Here is a 20,623-nt window from a genome sequence, read left to right as displayed (position 1 = left end):
TGTAGCGATGATACTCTGGAACTCTCCATCATGCCCAAGGACGAGGACATCCTCCAGCTGGTGAGTCCCGCCCTGCTGTCTGAGGTGAAGGACCCTGGGTGCCGGGGGCAGGATACATCCCTTCTCCTTGGGCCTCCCTTCTGCGCCGGTCCCTCTGGGAGGCAGAGCAGAGAGTGTAGGGGGCAGCCCCAGCCTGGCACTGCCTGATTGAGCTTGTCAGACCCGAACCCGGGGCTGGGACTGCTTGTTGCTTCATTCAAGGCCGAACTGTGCGCGAGAGGGGGAGGCGCTGGCCTTGGCCGGCAGGATTCCTGCCAGGGTATCTGGAAGGAGGGTGGCCCAGCGGGCCCTGCCACACTGGCACGTTCCTGTGGCTCCTGTGAGATGCCTGTTCCCCGCCCCCCTCCCTGCCTGGGCCCAGGGAGCATGCCTCCTGTAGATGGGTCCCCCCCCCACACACACACACCACACTTCACCCCACTGTCGTATGCTTCCATTCACACACCATACCCTGCAACTCTTGATACATAAGTAGAACACACTAGAAACACAGCCACACAACACAGCCCCACCCTTCATTTAGCACGCTGTACACCACGGTGGTAACGTACACTCCACGCCAGACACTCCCCACCAGGCACTTGTCACGGTACACACCACCCCGCAGTACTGCCCACAGGCACCCAGGACCTCACATGAAACCTCACAGCCCATCACACATGCCTCGACGTCTCAGATCCCCACGACACCACACCGAGTGGGTCGCAGCACACACCCTCGAACTTCTCACCACAGCACAAACACTCATGACAGCCCAAGTGCTTCCTGTCGTCCCAACACGTATGCCCACAAACATCACAGCCTGCCTCATCCCAACACGGGCGTGCGTGCCCACCCGTGTCACAACAACCCACACTTACGCAATCACGACGCGCAGTGCAAATGCCTAGAACTCGGCCTTCAGCCCACAGTGCAGGTACAGACGTGGCCCGCAGCAGCCCTGCACTCACAGGTGGACCCGTTTACTCTGCACTCTCTGTGCGCATGCCCACAGGCAGACACATACACGCACACGCACACACGTGCACGTGCGGCCTCTCTCTCTGTTCCCCCCCATCTCTGACCCAGAGCCCAGGGCAGTCCTCTCTGCCCAGTTCCCTAGTCTTAGGAGTGCCAGCCAGATGCCAGCTTGCTTGCCCCCAAGGTCACTGCCCCCCAGGAGAGGGCTGAGGGCCAAGCCTGGGAGGCCCTGGGAGCTGCCGGGCTGGCTTCTGCCCTGGATGTGCTCTCATAACTGCTGGTAATCACAGTGCCATGCTTGGCACTCTGCCTTGCTGGGAACCTCCACCCTGGTGACCTCCATTATCCCCTGGTCCTTCCTGGGGAGGGGGCGGCAGGCAGGGGCCCCAGAGAGGTGGATGGCTCTCCCCAAGTCTCAAAGACCCCGCCTGCACACCCTTTCCCAGACTGAGGGAGGCACGCTGGGGCGGGGGCGGGTGACAGGGCGGGACCTAGGGCGTCGCTCTCTCCCTTCGGAGGGGGGTAGGGTGGGGCTGCAGCCTTGAGCGCGGGCTGCCCCGACTCGGGTGGGCAGGCAGCCCCAGATGTCAGCATCTGGGGGCCTGCGCTGGCCCCCCCCCTCCCCGGCTGGCCAGAGGGTGGGGCCCAGGCATTCCTGTGGTTGGGAGCCAAGGCTGGAGGCCAATGGGGCCGCGGCAGCTGCTGACGCCACCGCCGACGCGGCGAGGCCCCTCCACACCCATCCACCCCTCCCTCCTCCTCCCGCCAGCGAGAGAGAGCCGGTGGGGGCCGAGGGCAGCCGCAGGGAGGGAGGGCAGACCAGGGGTTCGGAGGCCAGGGCCGGCACCGGGGTCAGTGGGGCTTCGCGGAGGGCGGGGGGCGGGTGGAGGCGGGGCCGGGATGCTGCCGCCACCACCGTGATGCGGGGAGTCGGGGGAGCCGGCAGGATGGCAGGAGGGAGAGGTATGTGAGTGGCGCTGGCCGGGGCGTGTGGGTCGGAAGGGGGCTGAGTACGGGGGTGTGGTTTAGCGCATCCTCATCACATGATGTGCCTGAGACTGGAGGTGTAGTTATTTGTGTGTGTTTGTCTCATTGTGTTTCTGTGTGTGTGTGTGAGTGTGTCTCTGGGTGTGTATTTTCCTGTGTCTCCTTGCGATGTGTGTTTGGTTTCCCCTCCCTCTGTGATACTTCCCCCTGAGCTAGGCCCCCCAGGCCACCCATCAAGGGCCAGGCTAGGCCAGGGCCACAAGGCCACTGTCCCTGGGGGCTGCCTCCTTTTTTGGCCCGGCCTGGGCGCCGGGTCTGTCAGTCCTCAGCAATGCAGCGTCAGCCTCAGCTCCCAGTGCCAAATTCCAGGCCTGGGGTGGCAGAAGGTGGCCCAAGGCTCCTCAGTCGGCCCGGCCCCTCCCCCAAGCCTGGCCCAGAGGAGCGGGAGGCGGGCAAGTCCCTCTTCACCAGAGTGGCCCCAGCTGTGCCCCCCCCCCGCCCCCCCCGCCTCCACCCACCCCAGCCCACCCCACCTGGGTCACACCCCTTAGGCGGCTTCCTTCCCTGTCATCTGCCACCTGACTGGTCTCTGATGGGGTCTCCCAGCTCCGCCCGAGTGTCTTTGGGCACCGGTGGGCATGAGGAAGCAGGGAGGCAGCTGAGGCCAGCGTGGGGGGAGGACCCCAGAAAACAGATGTCGGAATATTTGTGGCTAAAGGCAGTCCTTGTCATAAGTCTTAGAAAATTCCTGGCTCTTTCCTGAGTGAGTGTGTGACTCTGTGTGTGTGTGTGAAGACTCTCAAAGCCTGCTTATTTCTTTGTCTCCCTCCCGGTTCTCTTTCACCTCCCCTCTCAGGGCCCCCCTTCTGTCCCCTTCTCTGGGGGGTCTTGACTTCCCAGGGCTGCTGCAGCCCTGCCTCTGGGGCCTGTTCAGCCCCGCTCACCTGCTTCTGTGTCCCCGGCCAGGCCTACTCCCAGGACGCCTACCTGAAGGGGAACGAGCCATATTCTGGAGAGGCCCGAAGCATCCCAGAGCCACCCCCGATCTGCTACCCCCGAAAGACCTACGCCCCACCAGCCCGGGTCTCCACCTGGGCCACTATGGTGCCTGAGCCACTCTCAGCCCTGCCCAGTGACCCCCGGAGTCCTGCTGCCTGGAGTGACCCGGGGCCCCGCATCCCATCTGCCACCCGCACCCGTCTGGACAGCCCTTCCTTGGGGATGAGCCAGCCCCGACCCAGCCCTGGTGCCTTCCCCCGCCTCCCTTCGGAGCCCCGGACGCCTCGTGCCTTCCCGGAGCCTGGCAGCCGGGCGCCTCCCAGCAGACTGGAGTGCCAGCAGGCTTTGTCACACTGGCTGTCGAACCAGGTACCCCGCAGGGCGGGGGAGAGACGGTGCCCTGCCATGCCTCCTCGGGCTCGCAGTGCCTCCCAGGACCGGCTGGAGGATGTGACTGCCCACCGCCCGTGGCCCTGCTCCACCTCCCAGGGTGCCTTGAGCCAGCTGGGCCAGGAGGGCTGGCACCGCGCTCGCTCGGATGACTACCTGAGCCGGGCCACCCGCTCAGCCGAGGCGCTGGGGCCAGGGGCACTGGTGTCACCCCGCTTGGAGCGCTGCGGCTGGGCTTCCCAGCGTCCTTCTGCCCGCACCCCCGCCTGCCCACCCAGGGACCTGCCCGGGCCCCAGGCCCCACCCCCGCCTGGCCTGCAGGGCCTGGACGATATCGGGTACATCGGGTACCGGAGCTACAGCCCATCATTCCAGCGCCGGACTGGCCTCCTGCATGCACTGTCCTTCCGGGACTCACCCTTTGGGGGGCTGCCCACCTTCAACTTGGCCCAGTCCCCGGCCCCGTTCCCACCGGAGGCCTCTGAACCACCAAGGGCCGTCCGGCCAGAGCCCAGCCCCCGGGCCCTGGAGCCTCCCGTCGAGGATCGCCGTGACGAAGTGGTCCTGAGGCAGAAGCCGCCGACGGGCCGCAAGGTCCAGCTGCCCCCTGCAAGACAGATGAACCTTGGGTTTGGTGACGAGTCCCCAGAGCCAGAGGCCAGTGGGCGAGGGGAACGCCTGGGCAGGAAGGTGGCCCCTTTGGCCGCTACCGAAGACTCTTTGGCTTCCATTCCCTTCATTGGTGAGTGACAGTGCGGGTGGCTGTCTTGGGAGACTTGGGTTTCTGTGCCTGGTTGTACTCCACCCACCCACCGCTGTGGGTGGAATTCTGGGTGGGGTACTGATGGGATCAGCTCGTTTCTTTGTCCGTTCATCTGTCCATCCATCCATCCATCCTGCTGTCTCCCTCCATCCTTCCATTCGTTTACCTTCCAACCTTCTTTCCATCCCCCTGACTTCCCCTCTCCCTCCTTCCCCCCTTTCCTTCCATGCTTCCCTCCCTCCTTCCTTTCATCCTTCCTTCCATCCTTCCATTCTTTCTTCTTCTATCCTTTCTTTGTTCTTTTCACCCTTTGTTCTTTCCATCCACCCTCCATCCCTCCATCCCTCCCAGATTTGTGTCACGCCCTGTGCTAGGCTCCATGCTCTCCTGGAGTGTGAGGTCCAACCGTGGGGACAGACAATCAGACAAGAACAGTCCAGTTGGGAGCTCCCATCCCTGCTCAGCAGTAATGAACCCGACTATTATCCATGAGGATTCGGGTTCGATCCCTGGCCTCACTCAGTGGGTTAAGGATCCGGCGTTGCCATGAGCTGTGGCGTAGGTTGCAGACGCGGCTCGGATCCTGCGTTGCTGTGGCTGTGGTGTAGGCTGGCAGTTGCAGCCCCAATTGGACCCTTAGCCTGGGAACCTCCATGTGCCACATGTGCAGCCGTAAAAAGCAAGGAAAAACAAAAAAAAAAAAAAACAAAAAACAGTGCAGTTGGATGGGTGCGTGATAGGCATACAGGCAGCTCTACAAGACAGAAGGGCTACAGCCAGACTGGGGCGTGGTGGCCAAGGAGAGAATCTTGGAGGAAGATTTCGGCTACAACTTGAAGAGTTAATCAGAGGAAGAATATTCAGGAAGAGAGGATAGACTATGCAAAGACCCTGGCGTGAGAGGTGGGATGCCCTTCCAGGTCACGGGGAAGGTCTGGAGGGGCCTTGTCAGTCGCTGGCGGGTTTGGGCTTTATTCTGAGAGCAGAGGGAACACTGACAGTGTGCTGCCTTGAGATGAGATGTTGGGTAACGGAGAGATGAGAGAGTGGCGAGGTGGGAGCTTCCCGGGTTTCTGGCCTCGCTGGAGGGTGGTGCCCTGACTCCAAACTGGGGAAGAGAGGGAGCGAGGCAGGAAAAGTTTCCGGTTTGCTGAATAAGAGGCGCTCATGAGGGAGCAGGATGCGCTGGGCTGGGTCTGGGGGCTTGGGAGGAAGGCTGGGGTGCAAGATCTTGGGACTGGGAGCCGGGAGCCCAGAGATGGTAACGAGCTGAGAGTAGTGAGCTCACCCTCGGGCAGCCAAGGGAGTGAAGGAGAAGAGGCCTGGCCAGGAGGGGAGGCACAGCCCTGGCCTCCCCCAGGCAGCCTCAGACGAACAGGGCAGGCCCAGCCTTTTGTCTTAGTCAGCACCAGATCTGAGGGCACGAGGTAGTCTACAGTTTCAGGGGACTTCCAGTCTGAGGCGGAGACGAGGCACTCACCAGCTGATGGGGGAGATGGTCCTTTTAACCTCAAGAAGCTCCCAGTCTGGGAGTTCCTGTTGTGGCCCAGCTGAAATGAATCTGACTAATATCCATGAGGATGTGGGTTCCATCCCTGGCCTCGCTCAGGGGGTTAAGGATCTGGCAGTGCCATGAGCTGTGGTATAGGTCACAGACACAGCTTGGATCCCACGTGGCTGTGGCTGTGGCGTAGGCTGGCAGCTACAGCTCTGGTTAGACCCCTAGCCTGGGAACTTCCTTGTGCTGTGGGTGTGGCCCTAAAAAGCAAAAAAAATAAAAAAATAAAATAAAAATTTAAAAAAGAAGCTCCGAGGAGTTCCCATTGCAGTGCAGCAGAAATGAATCCCACTAGGAACTATGAGGTTGTGGGTTCGATCCCTGGCCTCGCTTGGTGGGTTGAGGGTCCGGTGTTGCTGTGGCTCTGGCGTAGGCTGGCAGCTGTAGCTCCCATTAGATCCCTAGCCTGGGAACTTCCATATGTCGTGGGTGCAGCCCTCAAAAGACAAAAGACAAAAAACGAGGAGTTCCTGTCGTGGCATAGTGGTTAACGAATCTGACTAGGAACCATGAGGTTGCAGGTTCGGTCCCTGCCCTTGCTCAGTGGGTTAACGATCCGGCGTTGCCGTGAGCTGTGGTGTAGGTTGCAGATACGGCTCAGATCCCGCGTTGCTGTGGCTCTGGCATAGACTGGCAGCTACAGCTCCGATTCGACCCTTAGCCTGGGAACCTCCATATGCCGCAGGAGCGGCCCAAGAAATGGCAAAAAGACAAAAAAAAAAAAAAAAAAAAAAAGGCAAAACAAAACAAAAAAACTCCCGGTCTGATGGGAGAAGCACAGTCCATGGCCTCAGAGAGCCTTCAGTCTGGTGGGGCCCTCAGGAGCCAGGTCTAGGGTGGGTGGCTCCAACCCCACTCCTGGGTGCCCTCAAGTGTGATGGGGCTCAGCTTCCATGTGGGTTTGGTGGGTCGGTTCCCTGCAGGGCCTTGGAGGGCTTTTGGAGCCTCAGGACTGTGGTTCCTCGGATGTGAACGTGGGGCTGGGGGGTAGCAGACAGGTTCAACCTTCTGGTGCCTTCACCCACCACTCCCTCTGCTCTCGCAGACGAGCCCACCAGCCCCAGCATCGACCTCCAAGCCAAGCATGTCCCTGCTTCTGCTGTGGTCTCCAGCGCCATGAACTCAGCCCCCGTCCTGGGCACCAGCCCATCCTCCCCAACCTTCACCTTTGCCCTCGGCCGCCATTACTCCCAGGACTGCAGTGAGTGCTTCCCGCAACCCCAGCCCCACCCCGATCCCTTGCTGCCTGGTCCGCTGGGTCCCTGCTGGGCCCGCTGCCTGATGTCTGGCCTCTTCCGCCTGGCTTCTGCTCCTCCTGGGGCCCCGGGGGGAGAGTCCCCTCCCGGCCCTGCCTGGATGGGAGGGCTCCTGGGAAGCCCCCTGCCTGCTGCCCCGCTGACCCTGGGACCCCCTGTGGCTGGCTTCGCAGGCAGCATCAAGGCCGGCCGCCGCTCCTCCTACCTGCTGGCCATCACCACGGAGCGCTCCAAGTCCTGCGACGACGGGCTCAACACCTTCCGGGACGAGGGCCGGGCTCTGCGGTGAGCAAGGGGGCCGTGGCGGGGCTCCCGGCCCTGGGGTCCTCCACACACGGGGGCAGCATGCTTCCTCCCCCCCAGGGCCTTTGAGCCTTGGGGGCGCCGGGGAGGCCCTGGCTGGGCTTCCCGCACCCCTCACCCTCGGTCCTCACTCCCCAGGCGCCTGCCGAACCGCGTACCCAGCCTGCGGATGCTTCGAAGCTTCTTCACTGATGGGGTGAGTGGTACGTGTGTGCAGGCGAGGGGGTCAGAGAGCTAAGGAGGGGCCCGGCCTTGGCCTTGGACGTGGCCTGTGACTTCTATGATCTGAAATGGGCCGTTCCAGCTCATCTTCCCCTTTCTCCCTTGGGTCATCCCCACACTCCCCGAATGTCAACCAGGTGACCCACCTTCTTCCCCGGGCTCTGTCATCACCTAGAGACACTGAGCCCTCCCTCCCAGGGCCTTTGCACTGTCCTGCCTCTGCCCCCCACCGTCTTCCATGACCCTGCCATAGCCACCTGACCCACTTTTTCACTTTCTTCAGATTTCTTAGGACTCCCCTGAAATTTCAGCCTTTATTTCTTCTTCTTCTTTTTTTTTTTTTTTTTTTGTTGTCTTTTCTAGGGCTGCACCCGCGGCATATGGAGGTTCCCAGGCTAGGGGTCTAATTGGAGCTTGTAGCTGCCGGCCTACGCCAGAGCCACAGCAATGAGGGATCCGAGCTGTGTCTGCGACCTACACCACAGCTCATGGCAACGCTGGATCCTTAACCCAGTGAGCAAGGCCAGGGATCGAACCCACAACCTCATGGTTCCTAGTCAGATTCCTTAACCACTGAGCCACGACGGGAACTCCCTACTTCTTTTTTTTTTTTTTTTCCCTTTTTGTTTTTTTTAGGAGCTGCATCCTGGGCATGGAGGTTCCCAGGCTAGGAGTCGAATCAGAGCTACAGCAGCCGGCCTACTCCACTGCCATAGCAACGAGGGATCCGGGCCACATCTGTGACCTACACCACAGCTTCCAGCAACACCAGATCCTTAACCCACTGAGTGAGGCCAGGGATTGAACCTGCGTCCTCATGGATACTAGTCGGGCTCATTTCTGCTGAGCCACAACGGGAACTCCTCCTTCTTCTTCTTCTTCTTTTTTGTAATGTTTTATTGAAATATAGTTAATTAGGGAGTTCCCGTTGTGGCGCAGTGGTTAATGAATCCGACTAGGAACCATGAGGTTGAGGGTTCGGTCCCTGCCCTTGCTCAGTGGGTTAACGATCCGGCCAGCGTTGCAGTGAGCTGTGGTGTAGGTTGTAGACGGGGCTCAGATCCCGTGTTGCTGTGGCTCTGGCGTAGGCTGGCAGCTACAGCTCTGATTCGACCCCTAGCCTGGGAACCTCCATATGCCACGGGAGCGGCCCAAGAAATGGCAAAAAGACCAAAAAAAATGAAATATAGTTAATTTACAAGATTGTGATAATTTCTGCTGTACAACAAAGTGACCCAATCACACACATACACACATCCATTCTCTCTCGGATTCTTTTCTCACATAGATGATCACAGAATACTGGGTAGCGTTCTCTGTGCTGCACAGAAGGTCCCTGTTGACTAGTCGTTGCATGTACCTCTGTTCCACATACCTTTACTCCTGACATTTCATGCCACCGTCACCACTTTGCTTTCGCCTTGCACTTCTCGTATTATACAACGTATGTATCCATTTCCTTTCTTACGTGTCTCCCCATGAGACCGTAAGCCCTGGAGCTCCCGTCGTGGCTCAGCAGTTAGCGAACCCGACTAGCATCTATGAAGACACAGGTTTGATCCCTGGCCTCCCTCAGTGGGTTAAGGATCTGGCGTTGCTGTGAGCTGTGGTGTAAGTCACAGACGAGACTCAGAGCCTACATTGTTGTGGCTGTGGTGTAGGCTGGCGGCTACAGCTCCGATTCGACCCCTATCCTGGGAACCTCCATATGCCGCGGGTGTGGCCCTAAAAAGACACCCCCCCCAAAAAATAGAATGTAAGCTCCATAAGGGCAGGGATTTCATTTGTTTGTTCACTGCCTGACCCCTCTGGGTATCTGGACAGGGCCCTCACTGGGGAGTATTTGCATCGTGTCTTCAGGGGACTGGGGATGCCCTGGAAAGGGAGGGGCCAGGGTTGAGAGTGATGGAGAGGCCCAAGCTTCTAGCCTCAGGACCTGGGGAGACACGGGATTGGTTCTGATTATTGGACGGGCTGGAAAAGGCATCTTGATGTCAAACCCTCAGTATCTTTGGTTCATTTAACCCCTGATGACACTGTCACCTGGCTTATTCCTCATCACTTCCTCTGCTTATTTAACTCTCCCCTGACCTGTCACCTCTACTGCTGCAGTCCTGCTGATACGATCACTTCCTCTGTTTAACTCCTTGTGGACATGACTCCCTGCTCCACCGACTCGGGCTTTGTTGATGTTCCCACTTCCCGTGTTGGTGTAACTCCATGCAGGCACGATCACTTCCTCTGTTTCCTTAATTCCTTCAAGTCTCTAAAGTGACACGTGGTGAGGCATGTGGCCTGCAGGTCACAGCCTTTCCTCCTTTCTGGCTTCCCCATCACACACATCTCCTGACCTCAACACAAGTGATTCAGAGAGGGCAAGCAAGGCCCAGGAGGCCACACAGCACAGCAGAGCCCCGTGGCAAAGGCACACGCCAGGCCCGTGTGTCTGCGAGTGGTCCATGGGATTTCTGAGATGCTGGCACTGTGGGAGCCACCCTAAATTGCCCTCTGTTGTCTCTCTGCAGTCCTTGGACAGCTGGGGTACTTCTGAAGATGCTGATGCTCCTTCCAAGCGACACTCCACCTCTGACCTCTCAGATGCCCCCTTCAGCGATATCAGGAGAGAAGGCTGGTTGTATTATAAGCAGGTCCTCACCAAGAAGGGGAAGGTAAGATGGCTGGAGGAATGAGCTGGAGGTGGACGGAAGCTGGCTCCAGCAGAATTCTCCAGATTTCCCTTCGCCCATCCCACAGCCTCTGGAGCTGAGGAGAACCAGCTGAGGTGGCAGCATGAGGGCCAGAGGTTAGATGCTAGAAGCAACTTCCTGGGGGACCTAAAGAACGGATGAAAAAGAATTAACTAGAGAGGCGGTCTTTGCTCTGGGCTGGATCTGATGACATTGCGCTTGGAATTCTGACAGCGCCATCGCATGGCTGATTCCTGGCTGGCAGATCACTCCCAGCATGACCACTGGGGCTCATGGACAATGAGAGAGCAAGGCCAGGGTGATTCTTTTAGCGGGGGCTGAGGCCCCTAAAGAAAGCAGAGGTCAGCCTTTTTCAAGGCCAGAAAAGGTTTTAGTCTTTTTTGAGGAAGTTCCTGTGCCAGGGATCGAACCTGAGCCACAGCAGTTGACAGCTGCAGATTCTTAACCACTTGGCCACCAGGGAACTCCAAGGTTCCAGTCATTCTGCCAAGGGCAACTAAAAGCCCCTGAAGCCTTTTCCATTAGCTTCATTGTGAGTGAATTAGGGCGAGAGTGAGGCCAGAAGACCATCTAAGGGCGGCCACGAAGATCCAGATGAGAGATGAAGGGGGCTCGGGTGGGGCAGGGAGATTAGCAGCATCCCAAGGGGAGAAGGCAGGGCCCCCTGGGCCCACGGAGTATGAATCTCCGGATCTAGACAGCACCCTGGGCCTCGGAAGAGTGGGGAGGAGGGAGCCCGGCTGCCGCCGTCCCTCCCAGCAGCCCAGGCAAAGCAGAGCAGAGCAGTTACCGTGAGCCTGGGCTGGGCTCTTGTCTGTGCCATGACTCCAGGGAGCTCGGGCGGCTCGCCTGTCTATGACTCAGTTTCCTCGTCTGTAAATGGAGCTAATCATAACCCTGCATCACACTCCCTGGCTCAGGATTAAATGCCATCTCAGCAAAAGAGTCTACCCGGTGCCTGGCCCCAGGGAGCTGCTCTTCTGCTTATCTCTCTTATTTGAATTTTCTACCCTGCCTTCCAGGGGTCTTGGACCTGGAAAGAACATAAGCTTTAAAGTCAGACAGACTTAGATTGTCTGCCCAGCCACTTATCAAGGATAAGGCTTTGGGCAACCCCCTTGACTTCTTTTTTCTCTTTTCTCGTCCTCTTTCTTTCTTTCTTTCTTCGTTTCTTTATTTTTTTCATATTTGGCCACCCTGCGGCATATGGAGTTCCTGGACCAGGGATCAGATCCGAGCTGCAGTCGCGACCTAAGCCGAGGCTACAGCAACGCCAGATCCTTAACCCACTGTGCTGGGCCGGGAATCGAACCTGAGTGCCAGCGCTTCCAAAATGCTGCCGATCCCCTGGCACCACAGCGGGAGCTCCACCCCCTTAACTTCTAAGCCTCACTTTTCTGATCTGTTAAGATGGGGCCGGTGTGAGGGTGAAGTGGGGTGTGGAATCCAGGCAGGGTTTGTGCCCGTCTGTGCTCTCGTCCAGCCCGCGGATAGTGACCAATGGCCTGCCCGGCTCCAGTTCTCCGATGAGGTTGCAGGGATTCAGTGGTGAGGGAGCCAGGCCAGTCCTGCCCTGCTGGGGTTCATGCTGAGCAGAGAAAGCACATCTTACATAACAGTTACCAGTTATGATAGGGGAGTTCAGGGGAGCATATGACCCTGACCTCAGCAGGGTAGGGGGGTGTCTGGAAGGGTGTGTGGGGATCCACAGAGCAGGGAGGGAGGGCAGTCTGGGAGAAAGGTGGGAGTGGGTGCTGGGCAGCTGGGAGCCAGGGGCAGGAGAAAAAAGCGAGGTGAGGAATCGGGCGGCCGAGCAGCCCATCACTCAGGCTAAGCCTTTGCGGGGATTTAAAGTCTCAGGGGTGGGAGGTGAGCCCAGGAGGGAACTGTTACATCTGTGAGAGGAGGAGACGGTGCCATTGCTGTTGTCCAGGTGAGCCAGGTGGGTGGGGCCTGATCAGGTTGTGGCATGGGGGCTCCAGAGGAGGGTACAATTTAGCGAGATTTAAGGGGAGGGCAAGCCTGGGCTCGCTGATGGCTGGGCCATGAGGGAGGGTGGAGGAGGCAGTGCTGGTTCCTGGGGTCCCAGCTTGGGCTGTGGGGACGGTGAATGATGGGACCCTCCCCTGAGCCACAGGGCACTGGAGGGGCAGGTTTGGGGAGAGGAAGCCAAGAGGTTCCTTGGGGGCCTTGTGGAGTCTGAGGCCCCTGGGACTCATCCTGGTGGAGGTGTCCTGGCGACAAAGGCTCCAAGGGAGGCCCACCTGGGGAGGGCATTTGTCTATCAGTGTGGACGCACCTGCAGCCATGGGTGTGGGGACACAGCTGGGCCTCAGGAGGAAGTGCGGGATGGAGACCAGGGAGGAGGAGCCAGGTGTGGACAGACCCTTCCAACGCAAGGCTTGAGCCCCTCCGAGGGCCTGGGGAGAACTCCTGACTCCTGCCTGCCTTGTAGCCTGTCCCCCAGCTCTGGGCAGCCTGTGGCAGCCCAGCCACAGTGTCCTGGGCAAGGAGAGGAGAGGACCTTCCACTCCCATCCTAGTCCCTTGTGGCCAGGGAGTCAGGAGATGGAGCCTGAGGTCAGCTTCAGGCCCTGGGTCTGTCCAGGGTCCTGATCACCAGCCAAATGTATGCTCCAGCGAGTCCAGCCTCCTCCACCCTCCAGCCCCCAGCCTCTTTCAGAGACCACTGACTGTCAGGCAGAGGACGGGCTGGGTGGGTGTGACACGTCCCTGCAGCCACAGACCCAGCCTTTGAGCTGGATGTGACCTCGATCACCTGTTTTACCAGCAGGCCTTAGTGAGGCGGTGGGGGAGGGGGCCTGACTTGTCCAAGGTCACCTCGCTGGTTCAGTCTCAAAGTGGCACCCTCCTCACCACCTCAGGCTGACACTAAGCTTGTCTCCTGCTCTGAATGTCCTTGTCCTGTGTCCGGCAGATCTAAGGTGATGGGCAAAGGTTCATGGCCAGACCTGGAGTGTTCACCTGCCAGCCCTGAAGTTTCCTCATCTGATTGGCTTTGAGAACAGAGGCTCTTGCTGGGTGTGGCATAGGAAGGGGGCCATGAGCCTGAAGAAAGGAGCCCCGACTTTGATGGGGAAGATCCTGCAGGGTGCTCCAAGGATGATTGATTCATTGATTCAGTAAATATTGATGAGTGAATATTGATACGTGAACCAGCATGGCTCCAGGCTCTGGAGTATGGAGCTGAGAGGGCAGTCGAGCTCCCTGCCCCAGGAATTTTCCACCTACTGGAGAAAGCCTCCTACAGCCAGGACCCCGAGATTGCAGTGAGCACTCAGGGAAGATGAACAGGGTGATGTGGTTGCCTTTGAGCTGGGAGGAAGGGGGGAGCTGCCGTGACAGGGAAAAGTGCTTAGAGATGGCCTTGCTGAGGAGGTGATTTTTTTTTTTCAATTAAAAAAATTTTTATTGGAATTCCTGTCGTGGTGCAGTGGTTAACGAATCCAACTGGGAACCATGAGGTTTCAGGTTTGATCCCTGGCTTTGCTCAGTGGGTTAAGGATCTGGCGTTGCCATGAGCTGTGGTGTAGGTCACAGACACGGCTCAGATCCTGCGTTGCTGTGGCTCTGGTGTAGGCTGGTGGCTACAGCTCCGATTAGACCCCTAGCCTGGGAACCTCCATGTGCTGCGGGATGGGCTCAAGGAAAGGCAAAAAGACAAAAAAAAAAAAAAAAAAAAAAGAAAAAATTTATTTAATTTTAATTTTATTTTTATGTTTTGTTTTTTAGGGCCACACCTGTGGCATATGGACGTTCCCAGGCTAGGGGTCAAATCATAGCTGTAGCTGCCGGCCTACACCACAGCCACAGCAATGTGGGATCCAAGCCGTATATGTGACCTACACCACAGCTGACAGCAATGCTGGATCCTTAATCCACTGGGTGAGGCCAGGGATCGAACCCTCGTCCTCATGGATACTAGTTGGGTTCATAACCTGCTGAGCCACAACGAGAACTCCAGGAGGTGACATTGATGACAGTTGAGCTCAAACCTTAAGGGTGAGAAGAAGGCAGCCACATGAAGAAGCGAGAGCAGGGGCTCTGGGCAGAAGGCACAGCAAATGTGAAGACCCCGGGGAGAGGAAGGGCTTGGCTCATTCACTGGCAAAGCTCCCTGTGGCTCGCTCACCATTGTGAGAAAGAAGAAGAGAAGGTGGTTAGGAGAGGGAGGGACCCGATCAAAAAAGACCCTAGATTTGATTCCAGGGGTAATGGGAAGCCATGAGAGGTGCTAAGCCGGAGAGAGACAGAATCTCGTGGATATTTCTCTCTCTCTCTCTTTTTTGTCTTTTTAGGGCTGTTCTCATGGCATGTGGCAGTTCCCAGGCTAGGGGTTGAATTGGAGCTGTAGCTGCCGTCTATGCCACAGCCACAGCAACACAGGATCTGAGTCTCGTCTGCCACCTACACCACTGCTCATGGCAATGCCGATCCTTAACCCACTGGGCGAAACCAGGGATCGAACCTGCGTCCTCATGGATGCTAGTCAGATTCATTTCTGATGATCCATGACGGGAATGCCTTGTATGCATTTTCAAATGCTTGCTGCAGCCGCTGCGTGGAGAATGGCTTGCAGACGGGAGAGTGGAACCTGGGGAGGTTTGTGCAGTTATCCAGGCAAGAGGTGCTGATGGTGTGGACAAGACGGTGGCAGGAAAGAGGGAGTCAAGTAATATTTTGGGAGCAGAGCAGTTGCGGCTTCCTGATGGATTGCATGTCTAGGATGAGGAACAGAGAGGAGTCAAGGGAAACTGGGTGGATGTATCGAGCTGGAAAAGATAAGGGTGGAGGTGGAGAACAGGTCTGATGGGGAAAGTCAAGTGCCACATGGTGAGCAAAGAGCATCTGCAATGCCCGTGGGACAGGCAGGTGGGGACACTGAGCAGACAGCGGGAGGTACCAGAGAGGCTGGGCCGGGGGTATATCTGGCCATCACTATCAGCAGACAGACAGGCTTCAAAGCCACAGGCATGGACAGCATCGTGGGAGAGGTATGCAGAGGGAGGAGGGCTCAGGACAAAGTTCTGGACCTCCCCCCTCTTTCAGGGAAGGGACTCAAGCTCAGCTCTGTTGACATTTTGGGCCAGATGACTCTTTGCTGAGGGATTGTCCTGGGCATCTGGCATGCTTAGCAGCCTCCTTGCCCTCTCCCCAGCTAAACAACCGAAAGTGTCTCTAGGCAAATATCCCCTGGTGGCACTTCGCCCTAGTTGAGAACCGCTAGTGCAGAGGATGTTGGGAGTGGGGGGAACCAGGGAAGTCACCAGCGGAATTAGGAGGAAAACCAACGACCATAGGGTTCTGGATGCCAAGAGGGAAGGAGTGACTGCAGGCAAGAGGCTGTGCCAAGGACTGAGAAGGGCCCAGAAGCCACCACTGACTTTAGCAGCATGGGGACTGGGTGCCCTGACGAGCAGCTTCCTGGGAAGGGGTTGCTAAGTTATCCTGAGTGAGAGGCCAGAGAGAGGGGAGAGCAAGTGTGGTTGGCAATTTTTTTAATTTTTTTGATTTTTAGGGTTGCACCCGAAACATATAAATGTTTCCAGGCTAGGGGTCCAATCGGAGCTACAGCCACTGGCCTACACCACAGCTCATGGCAACGCCAGATCCTTAACCCACTGAGCGAGGCCAGGGATCAAACCTGCAACCTCATGGTTCCTAGTCAGATTCGTTTGCTGCGCCATGAAGGGAAGCCCTGGTTGGCAATCCTTGATTAGTTTTGCCATGAAGGGGAGCAATAAGTAGGTGGACCGGTGATGGCTTAGAAGGATTTTACTTAATGTAAGGTGGATCATGTTTGGTGATGGTGGTGGTAGGGTGGGGGGCTGTTTGCCCTTTGGAGCCCCCCCTGCCGGTTGTCTGGGGCATTGCCGACCCCAGAGGAGTATCGATGCCAGCATTTAAATATGTTAGCATTTTATTTATTTATTTATCTGGCTGTGACTGTGGCATGTGGGAGTTCTCAGGCCAGGGATCAAACCTGTGCTACAGCAAGGATCCAGTCTGCCGTGGTGACAAAGCCAGATCCTTAATCTTCAACTGGGGAACTCCTCAATATGCTAGCTAGCATTTACAGAGAAGGTTGGGGACCCTCTGGGGGCATCGAGAGCGCCGGGTAGAGGTGTCCAGGCAGGTGAGGGCTGAGAGACTGGGGGGACCGTGGAGGCTGCCCCAGGTGCCTGCAGGAGTGGAGCAGGGGGCTCCTGGCGGGCAATGGGTGGGGTCCCCACTGCTGTCCCCTGTCGGCAGCTTCTAGGCCCCCCCTGGGGCCCTGGGGGCGGGGAGGGCAGGCCTGGCCTCTCACCCCTCCCCTCCCCTCTCTCCCCCCTCCCCTGTCTCCCTGCAGAAAGCGGGCGGCGGCCTGCGCCAGTGGAAGCGGGTGTACGCCGCGCTGCGGGCGCGCTCCCTCTCGCTGAGCAAGGAGCGGCGGGAGCCCGGGCCGGCGGCGGCGGCGGGGGCGGCGGCGGCCGTCGCAGGTGAGGACGAGGCGGCGCCCGTCTGCATCGGCTCCTGCCTGGTGGACATCTCCTACAGCGAGACCAAGAGGAGGCACGTGTTCCGGCTGACCACCGCTGACTTCTGTGAATATCTCTTTCAGGCTGAGGACCGGGATGACATGCTGGGCTGGATCAGAGCGATCCGGGAGAACAGCAGGGCCGAGGGCGAGGTGAGGGCCGGGCCGGCCCCAGCCGGGCCGGGGAGGGCGGGCGCAGGCCCCGGGCGCCCTTCACCTGCCGGGCTTCTCCCTTCGCTGCTCTGAGCCTCAGTCCCATATTGTGTGAGATGGGGTAACCGGGGGACACTGGACAACCGTGCCCACCTAGGGTTTGGTGTGAAGGGAGGATGCGTGGGACAGTGGCTCACAGAGGACTTGGCATCCTCAGGGTTTCATGACTGGCAGGAACCAGAATAGCTGGGGGAATGATAATTATTATTCTCATGTTGTTATGTCTGCCTTGGGCAGGCTCTGGCCCAGAGGTCAGCTCCAAGCCAAGCTCAGGCTCTTCTTGCTGGAGGTTCCAGAGTCAGGGGTCTCCTGTGCAGCGTATTACAGAATGAGGTGCCCCCGGGCCAGAACCGTGGCTGGCGCCTCTGACAGAGCTGGCCTGTCTGCAGGGGCACAAACACATTGACCTTGGGAGCAGGCCAAGAGGATTGGCCTTTGGCAGCGGGCAGCGGGGGCTGAGCCAAGGGCTTTGGCAGAGACTTCAGGAAATTTTTCAATGGCGCCCCCTCCTGGGCAGCCACAGCTGCACACCAGGGGCCTGGGCTGGGGTTTCTGCCTCTGCTCACCCCCTCTGCCAGGTGCCCCCCACAAAGGTACTTTCACACACCTGCACAGAGTTATGTAGGGGTCTTGAGCTTGGGGGCTGGTCTCCCCCAAGAGGATGGTAGGCTTGGGCCCTGGTCCAGATGTGCACCTGCTCTGGCCACGGGGACAGGGGTGCTAGGGCATGCTGAGGACACGAGGTCTCATTGAGCCAGGCCCTGCTCCTCAGTACATTGTTTCTCCTCACTGCTGGGCTGAAAGTACCTGGCACCTGGAGCCCTTTTCTAGGGGGACTGGCTGTGCTGTCTCCAACAGGGCACGATCGGGGCTGGGGAGGTCCCAAGTCACCTTCATTATTGCAAGAGCTGCCCCTCTTGGGTACCTCATCTGTCCCTTGCCAGGACCACCATCAGTGCTATGTGCAGAATTCTGCAGCCCAACCCTGAGGTTGCCATGTTATCTCCCCCTGTTACTGCCCAGGAGACTGAGGCTCAGAGAGGCTAAGCGGATTACCCAAGGTCACACAGCTGGTGAGGGGTTGCTCGGGAGTCCAGCCCTGGTGTTTCTTGCTCCAGGGTCTGTATCCTCCAGCTGGCAGATGGAGGAGAGGGGAGGCGAGGCCGAGGCAGGGGCCAGGGAGAAGCCCTGGGTGGGCTGGCCATAGGCACTGATGGGGTCTGCTTTCTCTTCCCTTCTCCTCCAGGACCCCGGCTGTGCCAACCAAGCTCTGATCAGCAAGAAGCTTAATGATTACCGCAAAGTGAGGTGAGGCCCAGCCTTCATGGAGCAGCCCTGGCCGTGGGGTGGGGGACACCCTGGGCAGAGGTCATCTTCCTGGCTCACCTCCAGGCCGGAGGGCCACCCCCGAAACGCCCTCTGCTGGAGGCCAGGAGGGTGGCAGGGGCGTTAAGGCCTCCAGTCCCCCGAAGGGCATGCAGGGGTGGCCTCAGGGCTGGAGGGGAAGTCTGAAGTGGTGGGAGGCCAGGGCAGGGGGCATGCTGGTCACCCCCCCATGAAGACCTCTCCTCTCCCCTCTTCCTACACAGCCATAGCTCTGGGCCCAAAGCCGATGCCTCCCCAAAAGGCTCTCGTGGCCTGGGGGGCCTCAAGTCTGAGTTCCTCAAACAGAGTACGGCACGAGGCCTCAGGACTCAGGACCAGCCTGCAGGGAGCAAGGGTAGGAAGGCGGCTGCTGAGGGGGTGGCGTGCACGCATGTGTGTAGGAGGGTGGGGGGTCAGCCTGTGGGTCTACATGGGAGCGGAGGGCGTGTGTGTGTGTGTGTGTGTTGGGCTGTGTGTGGGTCTGTGGCTGTGCATCTCGGTTATCCTTGTGTGTCTGTCTGTGTGTGTACACCTGTGAGGGTCTGGGGGCTCTCTGAGCCTCAGGGCTGGAAGGGCCTGGAACTTGATGTCTTTCTTTCTGTGACATCCGGGTGGTCCTTCAGTCTCTGCTTGTGCCCCTTCGGGAGAAGGAAGCTCATCCTCTCTGCAGGCAGCCTTTTTCATCTTCACACAATTTTTTTGCCTTTTTTTAGGGCCACACCCATAGTATATGGAAGTTCCCAGGCTAGGGGTTGAGTCAGAGCTATAGCCTGTGTCCTCATGGATACTGGTCCCGCTGAGTCACAACAGGAACTCCCATCATCGCACATGTTTGGCTCTTAGAACGTTCTTCCTTTGGTTGAACTAGAATCTATGGCCGCCACCTTGTTAAAAAGGGGTCCACACAGAAGTCCTGACTTTACTCTGAAGCCACTTCTTTGGGGCCACACAAAAGTCCTGACTCTACTCTGAGGCCTCTTTTCTCCAGGGTAAATACCCTCCCCTCTTTGGCCTTCTCTGTTGGGGTGTAATTTCCCATCAGCCCTCAGCATCCCAGTTGCTTCTCTCACAGGGTCCCCGTGTGTCCAGTGTGGGAATGCGAAGGGGGTGTGTGTGTGAGCAAGTGCGGTTGCTGCCCCTCCCAGGGCCCCCAGCTCACCCCGGCTCTCTCTGCCTCTCCCAACCCCAGATGACAGTGCCGCCACCCCCAAAACCCCCTGGGGCATCAACATCATCAAGAAGAACAAGAAGGCAGCGCCCAGGGCATTTGGGGTCCGGCTGGAGGAGTGCCAGCCAGCCACGGAGAACCAGGTGGGTTCCAGCACACTCCAGAGCCAGCAGGGAAGTGGGGCGAACGAGGCAGCGAGGCACTTTGGAACCCGCTCTGCACCTCGTTTTGCTGCCACAGTTGGGCACACGGCCCAGGGAGGGAGCCGCAGAGCTGAGACAGAGCCCAGAATCCCTGACGCCCAGCTGGTGCTCCTCAGACTATGGCCAGGCTTTCGTGCTATTTCCAGCCCCCAGACTGGAGGTGGCGAAGGCCTTTGTACCCGTGCCCGTGGGTTCTGCCTTGCACTGCTCCTAGCTTGCCCTCCCCACCTCCTCTGGCCCATTGGTGGAGAATGTTGGCTTTTTTTTTTTCATATGTTGAAGCATATATAGTTGCTGTACAATATTGTATCAGTTGCAGGTATTCAGTACAATGATTCACAATTGTTAAAGGTTATACTCTGTAGGAGTTCCCGTCGTGGCTCAGCGGAAGTGAACCCAACTAGTGTCCATGAGGATGTGGGTTCAAATCCTGGCTTTGCTCAGTGGGTCAGGGATCCCACGCTGCCATGAGCTGTGGTGTAGGTCGCAGACACGGCTCAGATCCTGTGTTGCTGTGCCTGTGCTATAGGCCGGCAGCTATAGCTCCGATTGGACCCCTAGCCTGGGAACCTCCATATGCCACAGATGTGGCCCTAGAAAGATTAAAAAAAAGTTATGCTACTCCATAGTCTTTAAAAAATATTGTCTGTTTCCTGTGTTGTACTATATATAAATGTATTTTTGGCTGCCCTCCCTAGCATATGTAGTTCCCAGGCCAGGGATCAGAGCTGAGCCACAGTTGCAGCCTATGCTGTCAGCTGCGGCAGTGCCAGGTTCTGAACCCACTCTGCTGGGCAGGGGATTGAACCTGCATCTCAGGGCTCCGGAAAGAATGGAATTGGTGAATTTCATTATGCCACCAGTTCCGTTGCATCATAGTGGAAACTCCTGTACAGTATATTCTTTTTTTTTTTTTTTTTTGTCTTATTGC

The 20,623-nt window shown here is 58.1% G+C and overlaps 1 protein-coding gene across 1 annotated transcript in view; it reads left to right on the top strand.

The window, feature by feature from the left end:
• The window catches only part of ARHGAP23 (Rho GTPase activating protein 23), an 86,242-nt gene that overhangs the window by 35,210 nt on the left and 30,409 nt on the right, over positions 1–20,623 (top strand). Inside the window, 10 exon segments of the mRNA XM_021067077.1 lie at positions 6–60; positions 2,974–4,138; positions 6,763–6,918; positions 7,147–7,258; positions 7,415–7,472; positions 10,024–10,167; positions 16,576–16,896; positions 18,203–18,264; positions 18,546–18,676; positions 19,511–19,632. Coding sequence (XP_020922736.1) covers positions 6–60; positions 2,974–4,138; positions 6,763–6,918; positions 7,147–7,258; positions 7,415–7,472; positions 10,024–10,167; positions 16,576–16,896; positions 18,203–18,264; positions 18,546–18,676; positions 19,511–19,632 — 2,326 coding nt within the window.

Source organism: Sus scrofa, chromosome 12 (assembly GCF_000003025.6).
Source record: "Sus scrofa isolate TJ Tabasco breed Duroc chromosome 12, Sscrofa11.1, whole genome shotgun sequence".
Taxonomy (NCBI): domain Eukaryota; kingdom Metazoa; phylum Chordata; class Mammalia; order Artiodactyla; family Suidae; genus Sus; species Sus scrofa.
The sequence above is the reverse complement of the archived record's forward strand: the minus strand, read 5'-3'. Positions and strand labels throughout refer to the sequence as shown.